We start from the raw sequence: 27,610 nt of genomic DNA, 5'->3' as shown, positions 1-27,610 counted from the left end.
GCTTCAAAGTCTTGGTTTAGTGTTAACTACTCTGTGGTCTTTAATTTAAAATTAAGTAAAACTAACATTAAAGTAAAAACAATTATATATTACCAGTTTTATCACATGTGAGAGAAGTTAGTCTTTTGTCTTTAAAGTGAAGCCATTGTGGGTGATTATGTGAAGTACCAGAGACCGAAAAAAAAAAACAAAAACCAGAAACAAAAAACACAACAACCAAAAAACCTTTAAGCATAACTACCCCTACCCTTCCCCCCCAAGAAGAAACTATCAAGTTGAAACTGCAAGAATTTTTTTCCCTTGATACTGACCTATCCATTTGCTTCAGTTGAATACTGAAACATACATCCCTAATGTTAGACTTCATTCTGACTTGCTCACACCATGAGCAAATTTCCACTGAAATTTGCGGTTTAGGGGGCATTTAAACATCCCTTGTTTAAGAATACTATCAGTTTTCTATGTGTAGTTTGTACTGACTGGTACCTTTGAAGAAAGATGTGTTCACTTAAATATTTTTTGAATTGTTCTAAAATTATAAAGAAAAACTTCAAAGTTTTTTTGAAAGTTTTTATTTTAATTCCAGTTAGTTAACCTACAGTGTAATACTAGTTTTAGGTGTACAATTTAGTGATTCAACATTTACAAAAACTTAGCATTTTTGAGAGCCCAATTAAGTTATGCCCTTTTGTATATATTGAAAGACTCATAACCAGACTATATTCAAGAATACTCATTTTAAAGCTGTGTTTTATAATAACTGAGTTCTGCAAAGTTATTTTTATAACAATTCTGTGACTTTTAGTATATTTACAGAGCTGTACAACTATCACACAATTTAGTTTTAGAACATTTTTTCTATCACCCTTGAAAGAAACTAGTCACTCCTTATTGCCACCTCTGTCCCTAGGCAACCACTGGTCTATTTCCCATCTCTATAAATTTGCCTTTTCTGGACATTCTGTATAAATGGAATCATACAGTATGTAGAGTTTTGTGTCTGGCTTCTTTCACTTAATGTTTTTGAAAATCATCCATGTCATAGTATATATATACGTACGGCCAAACAGTATTCCATTGTATGTATCAAGCACATTTTATTTATCACTTCACCAGTTGGTGTTCATTGGAGTTGTTCCCATTTTTTGGCTGTTGCGAATAGTGCTGCTATGAACAGTTGTGCCCAAGTCTTTGTGGAACATGTATTTTTATTTTTATTGATGGATACCTAGGAGTAGATTGGCTGTGTCGTATGGTAAGTCTATGTTTAATTTTTGAAGAAACTGCCAAATTTTTTAAAGTTTATTTATTTAGAGAGAGACCATGCCTGCACCTGGGGGAAAGACAGAGTGAGGGAGAGAGAATCCCAAGCAGATTCTGCGCTGTTAGCACAGAGCCTGACACGTGGCTCATTCTCACTACCATGAGATCATGACCTGAGCCAAAATCAAGAGTCGGTTGCTTAACCAACTGAGCCACTCAGGCACCCCTAAACTGCCAAACTATTTAGGTGGTTGTACCATTTTACATTCCCCACCAGCAGTGTACAAGTGTTCCAGTTTCTCTACTTCCTTGTCAAATTTGTTTTTCTGTCTTTTTAATTATAGCCATCCTAGTGGATATGAAGGGGTATTTCAGCATAATTTTGGTTTACATTTGCATTTCTTTAATGGCAGATGATGTTGAACATCTTTTCATGTGCTTATTGACCATTTGTGTATCTTTGGAGATATACCTATGCAAATTCTAAATTATTTTTTTTGAATTAGGTTGTTTTAAATTTTGAGTTACAGAAGTTTTCATATATTGTTTTTTAAAAATGTTTATTTATGGGGCACCTGGGTGTCTCAATTGTTTGAGTGTCTGACTTTGGCTCACTGATCATGATCTCACAGTTCATGGGTTCGAGCCCCACGTCAGGCTCTGTGCTGACAGCTGGAAGCCTGGAGCCTGCTTCAGATTCTATGTCTCTCTCTCTCTCTCTCGCTCTCGCTCTCGCTCTCGCTCTCTTTCTCTGCTCCTCCCCTGCTCTATCTCTCTCTGTCTCTCAAAAATGGAATAAACATTAAAAAAATAATAAAATATTTATTCTGAGAGCAAGTACTTATGTACACACGCATGCAGGGGGGTGGGCAGAGAGAGGGAGGGAGAGAGAGAATCCCAAGCAGGCTCTGCACTGTCAGCTCAAGGCCTGACACGGGGCCAGCTGTGAGATCATAATCTGTGCTGAAATCAAGTCAGACACTTAATGGACTGAGCCACCCAAGTGCCCCTTCATATATTCTTATTCTGTGGGTTTTGCCTTTTGAAATGCAAAAGCTTTAAATTTTGAATAAGTCCAATTTATTGATTTTTTTCTTTAATTGTTTGTGCTTTTGGTGATGTGTCTTAAGAAATCATCTCCTACCCCAAGATTATGAAGATTCATTCCATCCTACGTGTCTTTTAAGAGTTTTATAGTTCTAGCTCTTACATTTAGACGTGTGATCAATTTTCAGTTAACTTTTTAGTATGGGGAAGTATGGTGTGAAGTAGGGGTCCAAAGCAATTTTTTCTCATGTGGATATCCAAATGTCCCAGTACCATTTATTGGAAGAGTGTCCCTTTTCTATTGAATTTTTTTGGCATCTTTGTAAAAAATTGGTTGACCATAGATGTAAGAGTTTATTTCTGGGCTCTGAATTCTATTTTATTGATTTATATATCTGTCCTTATCTCAGTACCACATTGTCTTAGGTGCTGTTGCTTTGTAGTACATTTTGTTTTATGTTTATTTATTTTTGAGGGAGGGAGGGGGAGAGAAAGAGAGCACGTGCGTGGGGGTAGGGGCAGAGAGAGAGGGAGACACAGAATCTGAAAACAGCTCCAGTGTTTGAGCTGTCAGCACAGAGCCTGACTCAGAGCTGGAACCCATGAGCTGTGAGACCATGATCTGAGCTGAAGTTGGACACTCAACTGGCTGAGCCACCCAGGCACCCTTATAGTACATTTTAAAATCAGGAAATGTCAGCTCTCCAGTTTGTTCTCCTTTTTCAAGATTGTTTTGGCTACTTTGGGTCCTTTGCATTTCTGTATGAATTTTAGGATCAGCTTGTTAATTTCTTTAAGAAAGGAACATAGGATTTTGATAGTATTGAGTTGAATCTGTAGACCAGTTTGGTTAGTATAACTATCTTAAACAATATTAAGTCATCAGATCCATGAACATGGAGTGTCTTTTGATTTAGTTAGGTATTTATTTTTTATTTATTATTTTTTTTTTTAATTTTTTTTTCAACGTTTATTTATTTTTGGGACAGAGAGAGACAGAGCATGAACGGGGGAGGGGCAGAGAGAGAGGGAGACACAGAATCGGAAACAGGCTCCAGGCTCTGAGCCATCAGCCCAGAGCCCGACGCGGGGCTCGAACTCACGGACCGCGAGATCGTGACCTGGTTGAAGTCGGACGCTTAACCGACTGCGCCACCCAGGCGCCCCTATTTATTATTTTTTTTAAGTAGCCTCCACTGCCCAGCATGGAGCCCAACATAGGGCTTGAAGTCATGGCCCTGAGATCAAGATTTGGACGCCTAACTGACTGAGCCACCCAGGCTCCCTTCTTTAATTTTTTTCAGCAATGCTTTGTAGTTATCAAATGTACAAGTCTTACACTTCTTTTGATAAATTTTTTCTAATAGATGCTATTTTATTCTTGACTATTCTGAAGAGTTATCTTTTAATAAAAAATTTTTTTTAAGTTTATTCATTTTTGAGAAAGAGAGACAGAGCGTGAGCAGGGGAGGGGCAGAGAGAGAGAAGGAGACACAGAATCCAAAGCAGGCTCCAGGCTCTGAGCTGTCAGCACAGAGCCCAGCATGGGGCTTGAACTCATGAACCACGAGATCATGACGTGAGCCGAAGTCGGACACTTATCTGACTGAGCCACCCAGGTGCCCCTAAACAGAGTTATCTTAATTTCATTTTTGAATTGTTCATTGTTAGTGTACAGAAGGTTAGTTAAATTTTGCATCCCTTTATACTATGGTTAGAATGAATATTTGGCCAACATGACTCCTGACAATTTGAGGGTAGTGCTTAATTATTTTGCTTTGGTCAGCCACATCATACACTACAATATTGTGAACTGGTTGTGGTTGCCTTAGGCTTAGTTAGGTTGTAGTTACATAAGGCTTATAACATTGTGTTAGTTTTTGTGCTTCAGAAGCATATCAGAGTACCACTTGGTGTAAATTGTTTGATCTAGTAACTCAGAATGTGGTGCTTTAGTTTTATAATACACAAAATGTATTTTTTGAATAAATAATTTTTTTAAGTTTATTTATTTTGAGAGAGAGTGTGAGCGAGCTTGTGTGCATGAGAGAGAGCAGGAGCTGGGGAGGGGCAGAGAGAGAGGGAGGAAGAGAATCCCAGGCAGGCTCCGCACTGTCAGCATGGAGCCTGATGTGGGACTTGAACTCAAGAACCGTAAGCTCACTACCAGAGCTGAAATCAAGAGTCAGACGCTTAACCAAATGAGCCATCCAAGCGCCTCTGAATAAATGTATTTTAAAAAAAAAAAATTTAACGTTTATTGATTTTTGAGAGAGAGAGAGAAGAGACAGTGTAAGCTGGGGAGGGCAGAGAGAGAAGGAGACAGAATCTGAAGCAGGTTTCAGGCTCTGAGCTGTCAGCACAGAGCCCAGTGTGGGGCTTGAACTCCTAGACTGTGAGATCATGACCTGAACTGAAGTTGGATGCCCAACGGACTGAGCCACCCAGGTGCCCCAATAAATGTAATTTTTAAAGGAACAATCACCTGGTTTTATTTGTAGATCATTGATAAGTAGCATCTGTAGCTTAGTTGTCATAGAAAATTAAAAGTGAAGTCCCCATATTCTTGTGAACCGTATTTTATTCATCACATTTGCCTGTTATTAAAGTACTGAGAATTTTTAAGCTGGTTTATTTCATTAATTCTTCTTTAGTAGTAGGGTGAAGTGTTAAGTTTTTTTTTTTAATTTTTTTAATGTTTATTTATATTTTGTGAGAGAGAGAGAGAGAGAGTGTGAGCAGGGAGGGGCAGAGAGACAGAGACGCAGGCTCCAGGCTCTGAGCTGTCAGCACAGACCCCTACATGGGGCTCGAACCCATAAGCTGTGAGATCATGACCTGAGCTGAAGTCAGACACTCAACTGACTGAGCCACCCAGGCACCCCTGAAGCGTTAAGTATTTTGATTTTATGTTTATGAGATAATTTATTTTTAAAACTTTAACATATTTTTCAGGGTCAGTTAAATGAAAGCATGGACCATGGGGGAGTTGGACCATATGAACTGTAAGTTTATGTGAAAAGATTTTCTTGTGCTGCCTTTCTTACAAGTAGATTTTATCAGCTCTGGTTTGTAACCATCCTGTGATTGCAATAACCTGTTCTTAATTATCTAGTCATGTATATATAGATATATATATATATACACACGTGCACTTGGTTTATTGAGTTTAGCACCAATATAGTAACATATCTAGTGTTTTGAGATCATATATAGATTTTGAGGAAAAGGTATTCATTCCGACTTACAGTATACTGAATATGAGTCTGAGTGGGTTAGGAATTATTATTAGTTCAATAGAGATTTTTTTTCTTACTAAAAAATCAAATTTTTAGAAATGTCTTCCAAAGTCAAATGCTCTTATTTTGCTTGTAATACATCATTTATAAAATGATTTGTGTAATCTCAGAAGTCATTTTAGGCAAGTTCTTTTAGGTGACTGTGGTTAATACAGAACAGATTAATCTGCTCTGTACCCATCCTTAAGTAAAAACCATAGGTTGGAGGGGAGACTGAGATCGCTCATGTAAAAAGCATTTAAGTGACAAAATAAATGCCAGTGTTGGAGTCTTTAAATCAAGCTAATAGTAGATATGGAAAGATGCATGGATACATTTTATTAGCAAGAATTTTTCTGTAGCAAAGAGACTTGAGCTAATTGGGTACTTTTAGAAAGTTCCCAGATTTTCTGAAGTTTCCAAATAAAGTTGAATAATACCTAAATCTCATGGCCATTTTGAATGAACTAAATAAGAATAACCAGAAGACTTTTTTCCTTTGTCAATATAATAAACTTGTTCTAATTTATCTTAGTTTGAGGGTGCTTAATGCTTACAAAAATAAATAATAGCACGTTCTGTAAACAAATAGATATACAGTTATCAATCCATCGTAATCTTGACCTACTATGTCACTGAATCATTAGTTTACAGAGCACAGGTAGTAAATTTGCTGTTATATGCCTTCTCCTTTTTACTTCTTTGGATTACAATTACAGTATATTAAAGACAATTTAACTTGTTGAGAATTTACTTTTGATTTTGCTTTTCTCCCCAGTGGCATGGAACATTGTGAGAAATTTGAAATTTCGGAAACTAGTGTGAACAGAGGGCCAGAAAAAATCAGACCAGAATGTTTCGAGCTACTTCGGGTACTTGGTAAAGGGGGCTATGGAAAGGTAGGAAGTATTTTTGAAATGAGCTGTTGTCTGTCTTTGGTAGATTAATTGTTACGCCCTGGTTCAGTAGTCCTCTTCAATCTTTGTTTGCTAGCTGTCAGCAGAGGGTATGATCACTTCACATGATTTTATTTGAGGGATGTAAAGAAGTTCTCTTCCTACCACCATGCACATAAAAGACTGACACATAACAGGCATTCAGTCGATATTTGTTGCATAAATAAATAGGCAATTATGCCAGGCAAAGTCTATTATTAGAAGATTCCTTCCTTCCTTTGGTTAAATGGTATCCCCTGTAAGTATCCTCTTAAAAACCACTCCTTTCAACAGGCATGGCACATTAAATTGTTATCTGTTACTGAGACCTAAATCTGAATTGGTGTTCTTTGACTTGCAATATTTGGAGCAATAGTTAGGGAAGCTGAAGAATATAAGAAGGGAGAAGAAAAATGAAGAGAACTTCTTAGTTTCATAGTTCTGCTCAAGGCTTTCTAATAAATGACCTTAACCTTTGCATGTTCTGCTCAAGAAAATTTATACCTAGGTATTCTCTATCAAAAGATAGAATTTGGATACCATTTTAGTAGTTAGGATTAAGTTTAAGAACTATTTATGCTGTTGTGTAGGTTAATTTTTTCATAGCATGACATTTGTAGTTTATTCTTAGGCTTAAGGACACATTCTAATGTGTTCTAATTATCTTGAATGTGCAACACATGCACTTAGAGTCTCATATCATTTCAGGTATTGCATGATGATGTTTTATATAGCTATATAGTTAAGAAATAGGTAAATGGTAATTCCTGTCAACTATTATTAAAGTTTTATGTGAAGCAAGGACAGAGACATTCCTGGAAGAAATTTATAAGATATTTTATAATTTTTAATTTTGGTATTATGCTTCTGCAAACTTGGATTTTATGTATGAAGTTATATAGAGTGCTCATCATTGGATGGTCACTGACCAGCTTTGCCACCAGATGTCAGCAGACCAAATAGGACGGCCCCATGTTGTGGAGGAGATTTCACTACTAAATCTTTAATACAATCTGTTCTTTTAGCTCATTTTTGTGTGTTTGTGTTACTAATTTTTATAAGAATATAAACTATTGTATTGTTTGTTTCCTATAAATAGGAATTAAGGGAGTGTGGCTAGCATAGTTTAGCTTTTAATAACACAGAAACACTTGTATTTTTTATCCAGGTTTTTCAAGTACGGAAAGTAACAGGAGCAAATACTGGGAAAATATTTGCCATGAAGGTGCTTAAAAAGGTGATTCCTTCCCTCCTCTCTCCCCTACCCCCATCTTTGTTGTCTCTCTCTCTTTTTTTTTTTTTTTTTTAATTTAAAGTATGCTCCACAGCCAATGTGGGTGTTGAACTCCATGACCCTGAGATCAAGAGTTGCGTGCTCCATCAACTGAGCCAGGCAGGAGTTCCCCCCTCCCCCCACCAACTTTATTCTTAATTGCTACAAAACCCACATTTTGGCCTAAAATTCTTAGTCAAGAAAATGTAATTCTAAGACAATAAGTCCTCGTAGAATATAAGATATGTTTCATTATTGTTATTCCTGTTTTATTTCTGCTTGGTGAGGGTGGAAAGGAGAGCTCTTAATTTTCCTCTGAGGTAACTCTCTTGGCTCTTTGTTCTGGTCTCCATATTTCTAAGTAATAAGCATATTCTGCTATCACTTCAGTTTTAGAATTGTGTATTGACTTCCACTCTACTCTCATTCACTTCTTCTTCCCATCCTCTTATTTGCTTCATTTTTTCTGAGCCTACTGTTGTCTTCTATACCTTCCAACAACTCTGTTCAAGCCAGTGTTCTATGGTCCCACTTATTAGGTAGTCTGTCAGTTCCATTTATTTTCCTGTAGATATTCCATCAGAATCTTCTGTTCCCCTGTTCCTGTCTATATTGGTAGCTCTCTAGGCACAGCTGCTGTTACTGGACTTTGATCAAATCCTTGGAATCCCCTTGGCACTGTCAGTGTTGGATTCTTTGTTTCCTGGATCCCATATCTTCCTTTTTCTTAGTTTATGCCGTTGTTCCCTCCTTTGGTGACTATCTACTAGTGGCTTCCTGAGAGAGGGTGCATGAAGGTAAAATTTTGGGGAAATATTGCATATTTGAAAATTTCCCTCTTTATACCCTTACAGTTGTTTGATTGGGTGTGGTTTTGAAGTTGAAAATCATTTTCATCCAGGATTTTGCTTTATTTCCATCTAGCCTTGAGTGTTTCTATTGAGGAGTCCCTTGCCATACTGATTCCCATTATTCCTGTAGAGGTCTATTTTTCCTTAAAGATATCTAAGATTTTCTTTTGATTTCTGTTGTTCTAAATTTTTTACAGTGATGTATTATCTTGCTTTTGATCCTTCTTATTTTATTTATTTTTATTCTTTCAATCTTAAAAGTTGAATCCTTTAGCCCTAAGGGATTTTCTTGTATAGTCTCCGATAATTTACCCCTCTGCCATTTTCTTGGATTTATAGTTAGTTGGATATTGGAACTCCTCAACTCGTCATCTGTTTTTCTTACCTTTTCCATTTCTTTGTCTTTTTGTTTACTTTCTGAGATTTTTCTAGAAATTTATTTTCTAATCCTTTTACTGATTTTTTTTTAAGCTATCATGTTTGTGGTTCCCCCGAGCTCTGTTTTTTCTTTTTATAGCATCCTTTTTTAATAAGCAGAGTATTTTTTCTTATTCCTCTGAAGGTATTAATGATAATTCTTTGAAATGTTCTTTTGTTCTGTGTATTGTATCTCTTTTCTAAGTTTCTCTTTTCTTTCCGTTTGATTTAGTCTTTTTCTTCCATATTAAAGGCCTTCTTTAGATGTCTGGTGTTCTTCACTGATGGTTCATATTTAAGAATAGAACTCTGAGAAGCTGATCAGAAGTTCCATCTGTGTAGGATAATCGTGTAGTTGGCTGGCAACTGACTGAGAACCTCTAAATATTTGTCTGTAGGTCAGTTGGTACTGAGACAGATCCTCTATTCTTTTGCCTAGAAAAAGCATCCTGGAGCTGGATGAGAGAGAAGAGATGGAGATCTTACCTTGTCAGCATGCAAACTTTCACTGAAGTCAAGTTTTTACTTTAGCACTTCACTCTGATCCTTCACTTTTTCTGGAGAGTACACCTTTCCAAGTGGTAGCAATCTACCTGTTTTTGGTCCTCCATCTTCTGTAGTTTCTAATGATTCTTTTTTTTTTTTTTTCCTTCTTGCTTTTTATTTTTGTCTCTGATTTTTGAACCTGTTAGGGTTATATGGATGGAATCAACTTCTTTTGAGTTATTTCTTTGTGCAGGCATTTAGGCTTGATAATACCCTACTCTACTAAGTCATTATTGCTTTATCCTGCTCTGTTTTCACCTTTTGAGGTGTGGAGTTAGGTGCATTTCCTAGTTTTATTGAAAAAGGATTATGTGTGTTTGGTTTCTTGTTCTTTTTGTTTGGGACTGATTTCTGAAAAGATCGCACTGTCTTAAAACAAGTCTTAGTAGAAAACTATTAAAAGACAGTCAAAATGACTTTTAACAAAAATTACAGCGTTTGTAATACTGTGACCTTTATCTTCTTCCTGATTTTTACTTAAGCGGTATGCATGACTTTACTTTACAAGGTGAGGAACAAATGTTATGACCACAACTTTATTGGTGATTGTCTTTTTTTTTTTTTAAGTTTGTTTGTTTATTTAAATAATCTCTATATAACATGGGGCTTGCATTCATGACCCCAAGATCAAGAGTCCCATACTCTTCCAACTGAGCCAGCCAGGTGCTTCTGGTGATTGTCTTTTTTTTTTTTTTTTCTTTCTTTCTTTTTTTAAATGTTTGTTTATATTTGTGAGAGAGAGAGAGAGAGAGAGATCGGGGGAGGGACAGAGAGAGACGGAGACAGAATCTGAAGCAGGCTCCAGGCTCTGAGCTGTCAGCACAGAGCCCAACTCGGGGCTCAAACTCACCAGCAGTGAGTGAGATCATGACCTGAGCTGACGTCTGACCCTTAACCGACTAGGCCACCCAGGTGCTCCACCCCCCTTCCCCACTGATTGTCTTAAAGAACCAATTTAGATACTCTTTTTTTTTTTTTTTTTAATGTTTTATTTATTTTGAGAGAAGGCGCGTGCATACGTGCATACGTGTATGAGCGGGGCAGGGACAGAGAGGAGAGAATCCCTCTCTCTCTGGGGAGAAAGAGAATCCCAAGCAGGCTCTGTGCTGTCATTGGGGCTCGATCCCACAAACTGTGAGATTGTGACCTGAACTGAAATCAAGAGTTGGATGCTTAACTGACAGAGGCAACCAGGCGCTCCAGCAATTTAGATATTCTGAACATCAGTTTCTGTATCAATAAGTCAGAATTAATGTACTGTCTGGCTTTCCCATTGGAAACATTTTAGATTAATTATTGATCTGTAAAACCTGTTAGATATAGAATTGGAGATGGTGTAGTAATGCTTGTTCTCGGAATGTTGAAAGAAGTACTGGTCAAGATTCTTAGGTTAATTTATTCCTTTTGATATATTTTATAATCAGGGCTGACCATAATTAGTCCTAATTCTATCTTGAGTGAAGTATGTTTCTGGCATGGGTATCTTTAATGAAAAGAAGAGGATGTTGTTTTTTCTACTGATGGTGGATGGGTGCAATGTATTGGGAAATCCATAGATTTAATTATTGCTAAATGTCGGACCTCCTTTTTGGGCCCAGGCTTCTAAAACCTAACTTGTTTGCCTCTCCTTTTGCTTAGCACTCCCTCCTACTCTCAGGGTTTTTCTTTCCCTAAGCCTGGCTATAGAATCAGATATTGTCTCATTTTTTCCCCCTTGTTGCCCCTGAAAATAAGCTCACAGGGTAAATAATGAAAGAGGTTGCTAGGATTAAGTGCATAATTTTGATTCCTGACTAGCTAAGATGACTGTATGCTGCCTTTGAGTTTCTTTATTCTGACTTTATTATCCTGGAAGCAGAGCATACTAATGCTCTTGAACTCAGTATGTGGTAAGAACATCTCTTTTTCCCTCCTTGAAGATGAAATCAAAGTAGAACCAGGTGTCTTTTATCTTAAATGAGGTGTGCATTTGGACAGTCTGTCTGAATTTATCAATTATCTTGGGATTTTTTTACAGGAATGGTACCATTTGGGTATTTTCTTATGGTGGAATGTTGAGGAAAAGACTATTTCCCTTTCTTACCAGTTGCAACAAAAATGTATCCTGGAAGCAAAATACTATTGCCTATGGTATTAGTTCAGGCCACACTGTAAGTTTTAGACCCTTTGGTTAAAGGCTTGTGGTTCACAGATTGGTCATATTTCTTCCATTCTTTCTTTTATTGAATCAATTGAAAACCAGCAGTGTGCCAGGCATTATGCTAGAAACTAGGATTTAGTGTTTGAGGCAGATGTAGTCTCTGCCTATCACTCTGCTTACTATATAATTCAAGGGAAAAACTGATAAGCTTATTGTTACCATTTCTCTTCTATACTGTGGTCAAAATCCTTTCTACTTTGGGGTTGGAGCCTCTCTCACCTTTTATCATTTTTTTCTTCACTCTTAAGCCTTGTCATCCTGGATGTCTTCATTCTCCTTGTATTAAGTAAGTAATCCATAGCTTGGCCTTCTAATTCCTTGATCTTAACTCCATCAGGTTTCACCTCCATTCCACTTTACCAGTCTCCATGACTGTATTCTTCATCTCTGAAGTATTGGGTTATAATAGAACAATAACTTTCTTCTTTATTCCCACAATGCATGGTCTTTGACCCTAAACCTTTTAGTCCTTTGATGTTTTTGTTTTTTTCCTGCAATTCTTAAGCCCCCTTCTTATTTCACTTTGTTTTGAATCCAGCCTAATCAGCATAATCTGCCATTTCAGTCACTTGCTAGCCCCATTGACCTTATGTTTAGGAAAGTCCTTAATCTTAATCAATTTCATTGTTAATGCTCTTTTATTCCTGTATGTCAGCTGCTGGAACATTGCTGGCAAAAATCACACAAACTTGTAGGTTGCTGCTGAAACAAATTCATAGTCCCCAACCTATTTGGACCCCCAGTACTCACCAACTATTTTTTACATGTCCTTAGACAACTCCTTCCATTCTCTACAACTTTGCTATCAGTCCCTCTTTCCTCTTTTAATAGACTGCCTCTCTTTTTATTTGAGGCTGTCATATGTGATTTCCTTTTACTTCCTGTTCTGATCCCTACCCCTAATACCATATTAATCTGCATTTTCACCTGTCTTTACTTCCTTCTTTCCAGTGTTAGTGGGAAATGTATTCTTCCTTCTTTCCAAGGTTAAGCCCATTCTTTATGTTTTGGATCTCATCCCTTTTTGCCTGTATGGGGTCTTTGTCACTTCTTTCTCTCTTTCCATCCTCTATCGTATCTTCTTTCTTTGTTTAAATATATTTATGTCTTTGCCATGTTTAGTAAAACAAATCCTTCGATCATACAAAGTCTCCCTATAGCTTCCACCCTCTTCGCCTTTCATACCTGAATTTCTTGAAAAGTCATGTTTTATTGTTTTTTGTTTGTTTGTTTGTTTGTTTTTACTTACTATACTTTGACTTAATGACTCTACTATTTGAATGAAAGTCTTGTTCCCTAAGTCACCACTAATCTCCTAATGGCTGAATCTAGTGGTCTTTCTTTATTTAATTCATCTTTAATTTAGCTCTCTGTTGTATTGAAGCTATTGACCACAGCATTTTGAAACTCTCTTTCCTTGACTTCTGTGATTCTACTTTACTAATTTTTCATCTTATCTCTTAGTCTTTTGCTTCTCAGACTTTCTCATAATTTCTTATTTAAAAAATTCAAACTGGGAGGCCTGGGTGGCTCAGTCGGTTAAGCATCCGACTCTTGGTTTTGGCTCAGGTCATGATCTCATGGTTCATGAGTTCAAGCCTCTGTCAGTGCAGAGCCTGTTGGCAGGATTCTCTCTCTCGGCCTCACTGCTCCTCCCCTCCCCACCCCCCCCATCTCTCTTGCTATCAAAATAAATAAACTTAAAAAACAACCTCAAACCTCCTGAGCAGTTAAGAAATAATGTATCTTTAAAATTTTTCAAACTTTCCAAAGAGTTGCTAGAATAGTACAGTGAACACCAATTAAGTTTGCCATATTTTGTCTACCCCCACTTTCTTCGTCCCTTCCATGTATATGTGTAATTATGTATATTCAGAATTTTTATTTTTTTGCTGTACAATTTGAAAGTTAATTCTAGCCATCATGGTGTTTCATCTTTATTTTCTTTAATCTCTCTCTCTCTCTTTGGTTTTTAAGTTTATTTTGAGAGAGAGGGAGTGTGAGGGGAGGGGCAGAGAGAGAGAGAGAGAGAGAGAGAGAGAGAGAGAGAGGGAGGGAATCCCAAGCAGGCTTCGTGCTGTCAGCCCGATGTGGGACTCTATCTCATGAACCATGGGAACTGAGCCAAAATTAAGAGTCAGATGTTTTACTGACTAAGCCACGCAGGTGCCCCTGTATCTCTTAAGAGTAAGGGCGTTTTCATATGTAAGAGCTCAGGTCAGTTGTTTTACACAGTATCCCTTAATTTGGATATATTTCCTTGTTTACTTATAAAAACATGTACATTTTAAACTTAGGTTAAATATTTTTTGTAGGAGTATTATGTCCTCAGTGCATGGGCTCAGGAAGTACATTATGTTCTATTCTGTTATTTGGTGAAATTGAGTTTGATCACTTGGTTAAGGTGGTGTCTGACAGGCTTGCCATAGTACAGGTACCCTCTTCCCTTTGAAATTATTTACTAAAAAAAATTTTTTTTTAAATGTTTTTTTATTTTTGAGAGAGAGAGAGAGACCTCAAGTAGGGGAAGGGCGGAGAGAGAGACACACACAGAATCCGAAGCAGGCTCTAGGCTCTGGGCTGTCAGCACAGAGCCCAACGCGAGGCTCAAACCCACAAACCATGAGATTGTGACCTGAGCTGAAGTTGGACACTTAATTGATTGAGCCACCCAGGCACCCCTAAATTAATAAGCATCTATGGTATAGTATTTAGGGATATGAATAGTTTATTCTAATACTGTTTTTAATATTTAGCGATATGAATAGTCTATTCTAATAATTTTTTTTTTAAAGTAATCTCTATGCCCAACATGGGACTCGAACTCATGACCAAGAGCTGCACGCTCCACCAACCAAGCCAGCCAGGCACCCCATCCTAATAATCTTTTATCTAGTGGTTTTTATCATCCTTTGTTTCTTACCCAAATCAAATATTACTAGGGTGATTACAAAATGGAGACTTTTCTATTTTTATTATTTTGTTTCTATATTGTCATTCTTCTATAAAGAGTTTTTCATACTTAAACATTTTTTTTTAATTTTATTTTTTATTTTTTTAAATTTACATCCAAATTAGCATATAGTGCAACAGTGATTTCAGGAGTAGATTCCTTAGCGCCCCTTATATACTTTTTTAAATTTAATTTTTTTTTTTTTTTTAACGTTTACTTATTTTTGAGACAGAGAGAGACAGAGCATGAATGGGGGAGGGTCAGAGAGAGGGAGACACAGAATCTGAAACAGGCTCCAGGCTCCGAGCTGTCAGCACAGAGCCCGACGCGGGGCTCGAACCCACGGACCGCGAGATCATGACCTGAGCTGAAGTCGGCCGCTTAACCGACTGAGCCACCCAGACGCCCCTAAATTTAATTTTTAAGAGTCAATATGGACTTTTTATTTTACCATTTCATTATTCATTTTGGTTCTCAAATTGTCTCAAATTTTGCTAGAGAGCTCTCTGTTAAGATGGGTTCTATGTCCTTTTGACATATCCTTGTCAGTTTTTTAGTACTTCCTGGTATAATAGAGTGCTCCAGATTTACCTTGCCTTTCCCTGACCCTGGTTTAGAATGATCTTTTTCTCTAAGGAACCCTGGTTTCTTTTGGTGGAGAAACCAAGATCTAGGTGCCAGCTATGCTCCTTACTACCAAGGTATCCACTCTTTCAGTGGATAGAGCAAGGAAGTTTTTGTTTTTAAATCATGGCTTCAAATTGATATTCCTAATTCCAGTCCAGTTCCATAGGGCTTTTCTTCTCTCAATCCATATTTGTATCTCTGTTTTCCACAGTGAAAAGCTTGGTAGCAACATCAGTAAAGTTACTTATTTGCTCGGTTGTACAATACACGCATAATAGTTTGAGAAATATAATACCAATACTACCAGCAGCTACAAACCTACTAAGTGTGGTTTAAACTTTGCAGTTTTTGTTATGCTTACATATACATCATTAAGACTGCAGTGTAAAGTTATTTAAATATCATTTTTCTCCTGTGGTAAAATTGTCACTATAATTTTCAGTTACATTTTTGTATTTCTGTTTTATTCAATTTTATTTCCCTCCCCCATCCTTGTCGATTTAATTTTACTTTTGGAATGTATAAAACATTAACATGGTTCAGAATTCAAAAACCTCCATTTTATAGTCACAGTAATATATGATTTAGGTACAGAAAAAATTAATGCTAAAACCTTTGAGGTTTTACTTGGAAGGTATACTGAGAAGTCTGATTTCCCTTCTTACCTTTCTGCTTGTCATTAGCTTTTGGCTTATCTTAGTTGTGTTCATTATTAAAGATACAAGGACATACAGATATATATTCTTCTATCCTCTTTCTTACACAAAAGGTAACATACTACTGTGATACTGCTATGCTGTGTTATGCTATGCTATGCTCTTTTGCACCTTCCTTTCATAGAGCTATTCCCCATTCTTTTACACATTAGGTAGTCAATATTCTATGCATGGGCATTTCGGTTATTTCCAACCTTCTACTTTGCAGCTGATAACCTGTGTATATACTTTTTCATGTTACATGTACCAGAACTTAGTCCTATAATCTAAACAGACTTAACATGTCTAAAACAGTGCATCATTTTCCCCAATACTTTTTTCTTGACTTCCATTCCCTGTTATTGAATGATAACCATCATCTATCCTGTTACTTATGCAGAAACCATGGTATCATCATTTCTTCTCATACCTAGTTAGTCAGCAAGTGCTGATGATGCATCTTTATCTTTTTATTTTTTTCTCAACTTAATTTCCTTAGTTACAATAGGACTCTACCTAAGGTCTTACTTTGCTTAATTTACTGTACTAGCCTCCTAATTGTTCTCATTTCTTCCCTAAAATTCCACACTGCTATTAAAACTGTCTGTCTTAAAGCCAAGGGTTTTTCATTTGTCTAACCTTAATATTTCTTCTGTGCTTCTAAGATTCAAATGCTTTTGTCTAGATGCCTAGGCCTTATATTTCCTGGTCTCCACCCAGATATCCAGCCTAATTTCTAGCCCTTCTTACCATACTGAGCTACTTATAGATTCCTTAGACATGTCCTGTCAAGCCTCTTTTGCACTGGAAATGCCTTTTTTTACCCTCTACATTTCATTTTAATTATTTTTCACTGTACACCTTAGGTATTGCCCCTTCCAGGAACACTTCTTGCCAGGTCAGATGCAGTTCTCCATTCTCCCGTAGCACCTTGTGCTTACCTGCATTGACTTACCTCTCTTCCCTGGGACTTCGGACTCCTATAGGCTGGAGACTTCTGTTAGTTCTGCTTTCTTATTGCAGAGCCTCGAGCATAGTAGACATTCAATAGTTAGTGAATATATGAATAAACTTGATCTGTTTACATTTTTTAAAAAGGTATCTAGGTTTTCATTTACATGTTCACTGCAGAGAGTCTAGACAGTGCATATAAGAAGTGAATGGCTTCCATTATTCCTAGCTCCGTCTTTAGTGGGAACTATGATTAATAGTTTTAATATTGGCAAGAAAAGCACAAAATAGATTTTCCAGATACTATAAAAATGTCTACTGTTATGTTCTTATAGATCATCTCTTTTCCTTTAGGCAATGATAGTAAGAAATGCTAAAGATACAGCTCATACAAAAGCAGAACGGAATATTCTGGAGGAAGTAAAGCATCCCTTCATTGTGGATTTAATTTATGCCTTTCAGACCGGTGGAAAACTCTACCTCATCCTTGAGTATCTCAGCGGTCAGTACACTCAGTTTGGTGTAATTATTTGCATTTGCTCCAGAAACTGGGTCAAAATTATTTTCCAGTGGAAAAATGTTTTCCCCAATGTGATTAAATATTCTTAAAATTGACAAATACATTGACATAAGGAATTCAGATATGACCAAATGTTTCTTTTTGCAGAAAAATGTGAAGGAAACTTTAAAGGTTAAAGTTTTTTTCCCCATCTGTAAAATTTTATCTTAATCCTTATCCCTTTGTAATCAATTACATAAATAACAAACCCCTAACTGATAGCCATCACATTGACTGCACTTGGGTAAGATACTATAATTTACATGAATCATCAAAGCATTTTTTCTAAATTGAAGTGGAAAACTTACTGAGAGTATTGTTTAAGCTATTGAATATTTTTGGAATTGGATCTCTAAAGAGAATAATTTTTTGGTTTAATATAGCTTTCTTGATAGACTATGAAGTTTACATTGGAAAACATCCACACTTTCTAGGATTTACCACCTCCTAGAAACTTGTTGCTTCCTTATCATTTCTAGATCACAAGTATCTATTTCCAGCAAGCACATGTGAGTTTTCTGAATAACAGATTTCACAATGGTCTGTAACATGGAACAGAAAGCTGCAGAATTTCGCTTTTATGGGACTGTTGCCATTTTTTTCATTTTTTGGTAACTTTATTTTGACATAATTTCAGATTTACACAGAAAAGTTGCAGAAATAGTACAAAGACTTCTCACACATCCTTCACCTAGATATCCCAAACATTTTACCAGTTTTGTTTCATCCTTCTTTTTCTCTCTCTTTATGTGTATATATACATATTTATGTGTGTGTGTATATATATATATATATATATATATATATATGTGCGTGTACATATATACACACACATGTATTTGTATATATATTTTTTTTCTGGACTGCTCAAGAGAGTGTTGCAGACATGATTTCCCATTGCCCCTAAATACTTCAGTGTATATTTTCTGAAATCAATGCAGTATCTTACTTAACTCTACTAAAAGGATCAAAAATAGGAAATTAACGTTGATACAGTAATATCTCTCAGTTTCCTTTAATCTGTAACAGTTCTTCATTCTTTCTTTGTCTTTCTTGACCTTAGCATTTTTGAAGTGTATAGGGCAGTTATTTTGTAGAGCACATCAATTTGGGCTTATCTGATGTTTCCTCAAGATTAGGTTCAGGTCATGCATTTTTGGGAGGACCATCGAAGTGACACTGTGTCCTTCTCTGTCAGATCAGGAGGTACATGATATTTATATCTTTGTCCCATTACTGTTGATGTTAACTTTGATCACATGTATGAGGTGGCGTCTACCAGTTTTTTCCCTGGTGAAATTTTCCCTTTGTAATGAATAAGTATCTTGAGATACTTCGGGATTATTTAAATATCTCGTCTCTCATCAAACTTTCACATACAGTTTTAGCATTCATTGATTCTTGCTTGAAACACTTAACTATGATGATTGCCAACTGATTTTTCTTATTCCATCATACCTCATTCATTTATTATTTGGCATTTTACTGTAATGAAGAACTTTCCCTTCTCTCCCATTTTAAAAATTTATTGATCTCTTCTTTGATTTACATCATTGTGGACTCATGGATTCTAAGGTTATTCAGTGGGATATAATTCTTTATTATCATTATTTATTTTAATATTCAGAATAGTGCCATGCTTTTAAGAAAGCTGCTGCCAGATTCCTCTAGATTAAGAATTCTGAAAATATGGAATAAGGGCATTTACTAATTTTAATTTGTAAGGGTGGCTCAATTATATACTGACATTTTTCTGCTTAGGTTAAACTGTTAGAGAAGCTTTAACCAAGATTTCTTTTAACCTCAGGTCTGGAATCTATAACTATTTTGAAGTTTATAGATGTAAAACCTAGAATTCCAAAACTTATATATTTCACATAAGAATAAGAACACTGCTAAAAATAGAATCCTGAGGACTTAGTTTTAAACCTATAGTTTTTAGATCTGTTTTTTATTTTTAAGGAGCTGATGCCTTTTAATTGTGGTTAAAAGGAAAGCACAGCCCTCATTAGAAATGGGTTGGAAATGAAGATTGTTCTGTTTCTAATGTCTTTTCCTTTTCCTTACAGGAGGAGAATTATTTATGCAGTTAGAAAGAGAAGGAATATTTATGGAAGACACAGCCTGGTAAGTGAAATTTTTGTGGTTGCATGGATTCAGGTAATGATTCACATAATTAAAAGTAAAGCCCTGTTCTCACTGTGGGCAGCCAAATGATTCAATAAATTGTTCTGGAGCCAGTCAGTCACTCAGAACTTCAAGGGGGAGAAGTATCTATGGGACTGGGCAGCTTTTGGAGGTCACGTCATTCCTTTGCCCCCAGGCCTTGGGTGGAACGCTCTTCACGCCAGTCCTTAACAGAACCATTCTCACTGGGGCTTTCTTTCCTTGAATTGGTAAGCTGCCTGCCTTGGCTGTGGGTGAGTGTGGTTTTCCGGTGAAACTTTATGTGTGGAACAATGGAAAGTATCAGAAATCATCTCCTCTTTTTTTTTAGACTTTCCAGTTCCCAAGGTGCAGTCTTAGGGAGGTGATAAACCGGCACACATCATCTGTGGATTGATTCTATGGCCAGGATGGGATCTACCCTTATATTTCTTAAGATGGCATCTGCTTCAAATTAAAAATATACACATCCTTTTGTGAGAGGACAGTATTGGGTAACAATAAATCAGTTTATCCTACACATTAATTGAATAGAAAACACTTAAATGTTTTTTCTACCTTAATTACCAAACTGCATTCCATTGTTTAATTTCAGGCCTTTTCTAACACAGAAGCTGCATTTAAGAGCCTTAGGGATGAAGTGCCCTTTTTTGGAGGAGGCTCTCTGAGCCATGTTGGAGGCTGTGTTTGTGGTCCTGCTGGCTGTGAAACTGCCTCAGTCCTCTAGGACACACCCTCTCCATCCTGGAGTAATCTGCAGGATTGCAACATTGTTATGCAGCCAGTATTGCAGTGCCTTGTGCTTTTCGAATCCAGACAGGGTTGACTCAGCCCTTTATTCTTTTGAGGTAGATAAATTTGAGTGTCACACAGTTTATAGTTGTGGGCTGGCTGGCAAGAGGGAGGGCAGATACTGTGGGCATGAACTGTATATAAATAGCAGCTGTGTTAAGGGATGAGCGGGCTTCTAAGGGTCAGGTTATTTATAAGGTATCTTTTGAAACTAAGACTTAATCTCTAAGAATAACAAAGTTCCTATGTCCTGTGGGATTTTAAAATTGGGGGTGGGTGGGAGAAAATTGCTTTGATCTGAATGACTATTGGCCTAATTGCCACACAAACAGAACAAAAACCAGTGACAGTTTGGCATATTCTGGACTTCTTTGCAATTTTAGCAGTATGTTCTAATGATGAAATTAAACATAGTTTCACTAAATAAGTGAAACATAAATGTCATCATGCCTTTTGGCAGCATCCTATGCCATCTCTTTCCCCCATCCCCACCCCCATCCCCACTAATTTGGTCTTTGGTGCATGTCTATTTCTTTCAAGGAATTTTGCTCCATACATAAACTGCTTTGAGTATATTACTCTTTTTAATTTTATTAAATCACTTTTGTTTCCAGCTTTTACTTGGCAGAAATCTCCATGGCTTTGGGGCATTTACATCAAAAGGGGATCATCTACAGAGACCTGAAGCCGGAGAATATCATGCTAAATCACCAAGGTGGAGAAATACCGTAAACAATTCTATAGTAAATAATCATCTTAAAATCCTCCCTCACAGGTCATGGTCATTTTTCAAAGCCCCATAGTCACGTATCTATTATTATACATTCCTCCCTCAGAATTTACGGCATCATAATACTTGCTGAAATTTAGGTATTTAGGTATTTGTAATTGATGAGATTAAAGGGAGTTAAGGATAATTGGCCACTCAACCCTTTTAGTTTAATCCTTGGTCTGTATAGCTTATAATTCTTTTGAAATCTTTATATATCAAAAGCCAGTCCAACTCTAATTTTGGTTTGTTCCTTAAATTGGAAAGTAAATCTTAACTCTATAAATTGGGTTTTCCTTAAGGATAAAAATACATAAATATTAGAATCAGTACTTTTTATGATAAATTTTCTTGATGCTATGAAAAAAAGGATTAGAATGGAACAAAAATATTTGATACAGCCTTGGAAAGAAAATGTTTATTGTAGGCATCGGTTTATTCTTGCTCTTTGTAACAACAAACATAAAAATCAGAAAGGCTTGGGGCGCCTGGGTGGCTCAGTCGGTTAAGCGTCTGACTTCAGCTCAGGTCATGATCTCACAGTCTGTGGGTTCGAGCCCCGCATCGGACTCTGTGCTGACAGCTCAGAGCCTGGGGCCTGCTTCCAATTCTGTGTCTCCCTCTCTCTCTGCCCTTCCCCTGCTCATGCTCTGTCTCTCTCTGTCGCAAAAATAAATAAAAACATTAAAAAAAAAATTTAGAAAGGCTAATATTCTGTACAGCTATAGGTAGAGTAGACTGAGTCTTGATTACAACTGCATGCTGCTACAGACCATTCAATTTATGCAACAGTAATATGGGCTATGTAGACTTTGCAGTTCAATCAACCAACCAGGCTGTTGGGGTGCTGGTAGCAATAGCTGATCTTTCAAGGTTTACAAAACGATACACGAGGTAGTTAAGAGTTTTAAATTCTTGGACAGGAAATGGTGTGTGGACAACTGACACTAGTATAAATCCATTTCAAACTGTGTTTTTCTTCTTTCTTTCTTTTTTTTTTTTTTTTGGAGAAATGCTGTACTTAACCAAGTATATCATGGGAATCTATGTATCTCCCTCCCTCCCTCCCAGTTCTGTTCTCATCCCCCCAAACTTGGATTCTGATTCTGAATTCTAAGGCAAAGGATAGAATAGGGAAGTGACTAGTTAACTTCTTTGATCCATAAACTTGAGTGTGTCAGTGTCAGGTAGTTCTGTGAAAATAAAGGTCATATTTCTTCTGTGTCAGAGTGAAGTACACATTTACATTTGAATCAGTAGGCCATTGCCTTTTCTTTTTTCTGAAACAACCCTGGAATAGTAGGGTCCCTGGGATTGTTGAACCATGGGATATCTAATAACAGTTCAGTAAAGCTAAACTTGAACTGAAATGTTCTTTGTGTAAGGTAGTCAGTTTTTTACTTTCTGAGCAAGAGATGATGGTCCCATGCCATGTAGCAATTTCATTTCTTTTTCTGAACTGGCATGATTGGCAGAATAAGCTAACTTGTTACAGTGACTTTCTGAGACCATTTTAAAAACTCTCAAGTCACAGTTCACTGTGGTAAAAGTTACATATTTGAAGTACAGGTTAACACCTCTGTTCAAAAGGTACAGCATATCTTTATTAGGGGTTGTATACTTAAGCCAGATTTTGGAGAATTTTTCCAGCGTTTACTTTCTCAGGATGGTAGAGAATTCTAGGTATAGGTAAAGCTGGAGCCTTTGGCAAAAGATGACTACACTAGCCTTGTAGGGAGTTAGCATCTCATTTTATGGATGGCACCTTGCTAGTTCTTTGTATCTTCAAAAAAATATTTAAGGCAGAAAAAGTTAATAATTAATAATCTACATTATTGTAGATTATTGTCTTGTATGATACATTCAAACACTGTACATACTTAGAATTCTCAGAATAACCATGCTATGATCTTTCATTGTAGGTCATGTGAAACTAACAGACTTTGGACTATGCAAGGAATCTATTCATGATGGAACAGTCACACACACATTTTGTGGAACAATAGAATACATGTGAGCTGCATGTTGAAAGAAATATAACTGGTTTGGGGGTAATAGCTGACTTTTACCTGGCTACGTAATAATAGTGTGCTATATTTTCGATAGCAACAATTGCTCTGTATATTGTTTTTAAAATTCTAATTCAGATGACATGCAAATGGGTGAATTTTTTAGGAGTATTATTTTTCTCATTGTAGGGCCCCTGAAATCTTGATGAGAAGTGGCCATAATCGTGCTGTGGATTGGTGGAGTTTGGGAGCATTAATGTATGACATGCTGACTGGAGCAGTAGGTGCACAGTTAAAAGCTGCATGTATTCTGGTCTGTGCTGGGTAGTTATAAATCATTATAGGAAGAGACCTTTTCTGTGCTTTTCTAAAAGTGTTACTGATGGAGTAAAAAAAAAATTAAAAAAAATCATGCTAATAATGCTTTATTAGTAGTACTTCCCCTATACTTTTAAAAACATTTTTTTTTAAATGATCTGCCACGGCAGTCCTGTGAAACAGGTATAAAATAGGTACTGCCCTTATTTTGTAAATAGAGAAAGTAAAGAATATAAGCACATGGCTCATATATTACCACACAAAGTTAATAGTGGAAACCCAGTTTCTTCTAGGATGTTGCTGTTTCTTCTGTCCCATTGCTTAAAAACTACAGATCTTTAGCAGTCAGCCCATATCACAGCATATATTTCTGATGTCTATGCATAACTGACTAATTCAGGAAATTGATGATTTTATTTTTTTTATATGCTGATTTTTCTCACTCTCTTCTGCTCCTAGCCCCCGTTCACTGGGGAGAATAGAAAGAAAACAATTGACAAAATCCTCAAATGTAAACTCAATTTGCCTCCCTACCTCACACAAGAAGCCAGAGATCTGCTTAAAAAGGTAGGACACAAAACAATAAGCCACAACTACTGGGATTTAAATGGATATAATTGAATATACGTTTTGAATAAAGAATCATACACATATATTAAAAAAAGAAAGCCTACAGTTTTTGCAGGTAAAGTACAAATTTGTTTAAAGATTTTCTTTACTTTTTATTCCTAAACAGTATTTAGTAGTAATTAATAAATCATATTTTCTCAAAATAGATTAGCAGTATAGACAAGCAAATTTTATAAATGAAAACTAATCAATTTGACTAAGGTTCATCAATTTTTTTCCCCCTCCCTAAAGCTGCTGAAAAGAAATGCTGCTTCTCGTCTTGGAGCTGGTCCTGGGGATGCTGGAGAAGTTCAAGTAGGGATTGATCTGTTTGGTGGTTTGAGTGGAAGATAGTGCTAATTTTATGTATTTGTGAAGCTTGTATGTAGTTGTTTAAAGTACAGCTTATTTTGTGATTGGTGTAACTTCAAATAGGCAGTTACTTTGTCAATCCAGTGAAGTCTGTTTCCCTTGATTTTTCTTTCTGGTCCTTTTTTCTAGGCTCATCCATTCTTCAGGCATATTAATTGGGAAGAACTGCTGGCTAGGAAGGTGGAACCCCCTTTTAAACCTCTGTTGGTATGTATACACGAAAGCATATTATTTGAAAGACCTCGTGCTTTTTTAGAATAAGAAAATCTCAGAGCATTCAGAAACATTTTGTTTATATTAACAATTCGGAAAACTTTGACTTCTCTTCAGAATCTTTATTCTATGCAGTCTTTTCAAGGACTTACTACCAGTAGCAATTGATGAGTATAGGATGATTAACTTTTTTTTAATGTTTATTTTTGAGAAAGAGAAAGTATAAACAGGGGAGGGGCAGAGAAAGCGGAAGACAGAGAGTCCCAAGCAGGCTCTGCGCTGTCAATGCAAAGCCTGATGTGGGGCTCAAACCCACAAACTCTGAGGTCATGACCAGTGGCAAAGTTGTACGTTAAACCACCTGAGCCACCCAGGCACCCCTATGTTAACTATTTTTAGGTTGGTTGCTAAAGACAATTAAATATTTCAAGCAGTTGGAACATTTTTTAATTTTTTTTTATGTTTATTTATTTTTGAAGGAAAGGGAGACAGGGCATGCGTGGGGGAAGGGCAGAGAGAGAGGGCCAAGCAGGCTCCCTGCTGTCAGTGCAGAGTCCAGTGCAGGGCTCGATCCCACAAACCGTGAGATCATGACCTAAGCTGAAATCCAGAGTCAGATGCTTAACTGACTGAGCCACCCAGGCACCACAAAAGTTTTATTTATTTAAGTAATCTGTGCATCCCACATGGGGGTTGACCTCACAATCCTGAGATCCAAGAGTCTCATGCTCTTCCAACTGAGCCAGCCAGGCGCCCCATTTTATTTGTTATTTCTAATTGAAGTTTAGTTGATGTATAATATTATATAAGTTTCAGGTATATAGCATAATCATTTAACATTTATATACATAACAAAATAGTTATCAAGGTAAGTGTGGTTACCCTCTGATTCAACCTTATTTTGAATTGAATTTTCTGGAAATTTTTTCTTAAAAATACAGCATATATGTGTATTAGTTTGCTAGGGTTGCTGTAACAAAGTACCACAGACTAGGTGGATTAAAGCAGAAGTTTATTGTATTCCAGCTCTGGAGACTAGATGTCCAAGGTTAAGATGTTGACAGGCTTGGTTTCTTCTGAAGGCCCTGAGAAACTTCTCTTCCATTCTGCCACTCTCCTGGCTTTTGGTGGTTTGCTAATAACAATCTTTGGTGATCCTTGGCTTGTAGGCATATCACCCGATCCCTGCTTTTATGTTTGCATTTTCCTTTTATGCAGATCTGTGTCCAGATTTTCCCTTTTTGTCAGGATACCACTCATACTGAATTAGGATCTTCCCTGCTCCAGAATGGCCTCATCTTAACTAATTTCATCTTCACTGACTCTCATTCCAAACAAGGTTCCATTCGGAGGTCCTGGGGGTTAGAACTTCAACATATGAATCTTGAGGGGGACATAGATCATTACAATATGTTTATGAGTAAATGGGTTAGTGTGGTCTTGTCTTTCTCCCACCTCAGAATGTGAGAAAACATAGTTTATATTTCTTGAAATGAAGGTGGAGGAGGAGGAGGATAATGATGATAATTTGGTCCTGGAGCACAGGTTAACTTGCTTTAAAATTTTCACATATACAATTGTAAGAATAATTAACCCTCATGTACCAATTGTCCAGCTTGTCAGGTCATCTTATTTAAACGTAAATATAACTGCTATGCTATCATTACAACTAAAAAGCTGACAAGTTCCCCAGTTTCTTTTGTTTTGTTTTGCTCCCCATTGGTTTGTTTCAGTGATGAATCAATCAAGGTCTATGTACAGTATGGTTATTGTGTCTCTTAGTTCTCTTTCCATCTGTAGATAATACCCACTCCCGCTCAATTCCTCTCCTGAGGACTTACTGAAGAAACTGGGTTATTTGTCCTGTAGGGTTCCTTACATTTTGATTTTGTTGATTTTTAACCCCATAGTGTCATTGACCATATTCATCTGTTCCCTGTATTTCTGAAACCTAGTAGTTAGATTTAGATGCTTAATCTGATTCTGATTAAACTTTTGATGTTGTATGTTTTGGTCATTTGTTTTTGTTTTTTTTTTTTTTTTTTTTAGTAATGTTAGTGGTCATTGATCATTGCCTACATCAGTAATTCTCAGCTAAGTTCAATTTGCCAAGGTTTGGAGACAATTTGTCACAATTTGGGGAGGGGATACTACTGGAATGCAGTGGATAGAGGCCAGAGATGCTCCAGACATCCTATATTACACAGGACAGGCCTCTACAACAAGAATTATGAAGCCCAAGATGTCAGTAGTGTGGAGATTGAGAAACTCTAGCCTAGTTTCAAGATTTCATTAGGGGTTTGCAAAATTGTTTTATTTTAATACTATTATTCATTCTTCATTACTGAATTTATCCATAAAGAGAAACTCTTAACATTTCCTACAGGAAAGGCAGGATAAATGTTTCTTGCCCAGTTTTCAAAATAGTAAATTAGTTCCGTAACATCTTCCCAATTGACCAATGAATTCTATGATTTTTTTTTAAGTATGATTATGAATTTATGCCTTTTATTTGTGTTTTAATCCATTGCACTAATCTTTAGTGATGCTCACCTTTTACCATCTTTGGACACCGGGTGCTTCTTCATATTGGTTCCTAAGCTCTTTTGACATGACCACAAAGTCTGTTGTACCAGAGAGAAAGAATTAAGGAAACAGATGTGGTTAGATTTAGGTGACATTTTTGTCAATAGTACCTGAAGCTATCTACACATTCAATGCAATCCCAATCAAAATTGCACCAGCATTCTTCTCGAAGCTAGAACAA

At 36.7% G+C, this 27,610-nt stretch overlaps 1 protein-coding gene across 4 annotated transcripts in view; it reads left to right on the top strand.

Moving 5' to 3' along the window:
* RPS6KB1 (ribosomal protein S6 kinase B1) overlaps nt 1–27,610 on the top strand; it is a 39,176-nt gene that overhangs the window by 4,291 nt on the left and 7,275 nt on the right. For 2 of the 4 annotated variants that reach the window (XM_030295249.1, XM_030295250.1), the window contains exons 2-12: nt 5,266–5,315; nt 6,367–6,487; nt 7,692–7,760; nt 17,391–17,538; nt 19,665–19,722; nt 21,168–21,268; nt 23,245–23,335; nt 23,521–23,611; nt 24,109–24,216; nt 24,511–24,573; nt 24,760–24,837. In XM_030295249.1, the coding sequence (XP_030151109.1) occupies nt 5,266–5,315; nt 6,367–6,487; nt 7,692–7,760; nt 17,391–17,538; nt 19,665–19,722; nt 21,168–21,268; nt 23,245–23,335; nt 23,521–23,611; nt 24,109–24,216; nt 24,511–24,573; nt 24,760–24,837 (978 nt within the window). Of the gene's footprint in view, nt 1–5,265; nt 5,316–6,366; nt 6,488–7,691; nt 7,761–17,390; nt 17,539–19,664; nt 19,723–19,918; nt 19,992–20,092; nt 20,610–21,167; nt 21,269–23,244; nt 23,336–23,520; nt 23,612–24,108; nt 24,217–24,510; nt 24,574–24,759; nt 24,838–27,610 lie in introns of those variants that run through there. The other 2 variants (XM_030295252.1, XM_030295253.1) reach the window with 2 other exon arrangements.

Source organism: Lynx canadensis, chromosome E1 (assembly GCF_007474595.2).
Source record: "Lynx canadensis isolate LIC74 chromosome E1, mLynCan4.pri.v2, whole genome shotgun sequence".
NCBI lineage: Eukaryota > Metazoa > Chordata > Mammalia > Carnivora > Felidae > Lynx > Lynx canadensis.
Note: the sequence above shows the minus strand (reverse complement) of the source record. Positions and strands in the feature narration are given on the sequence as shown.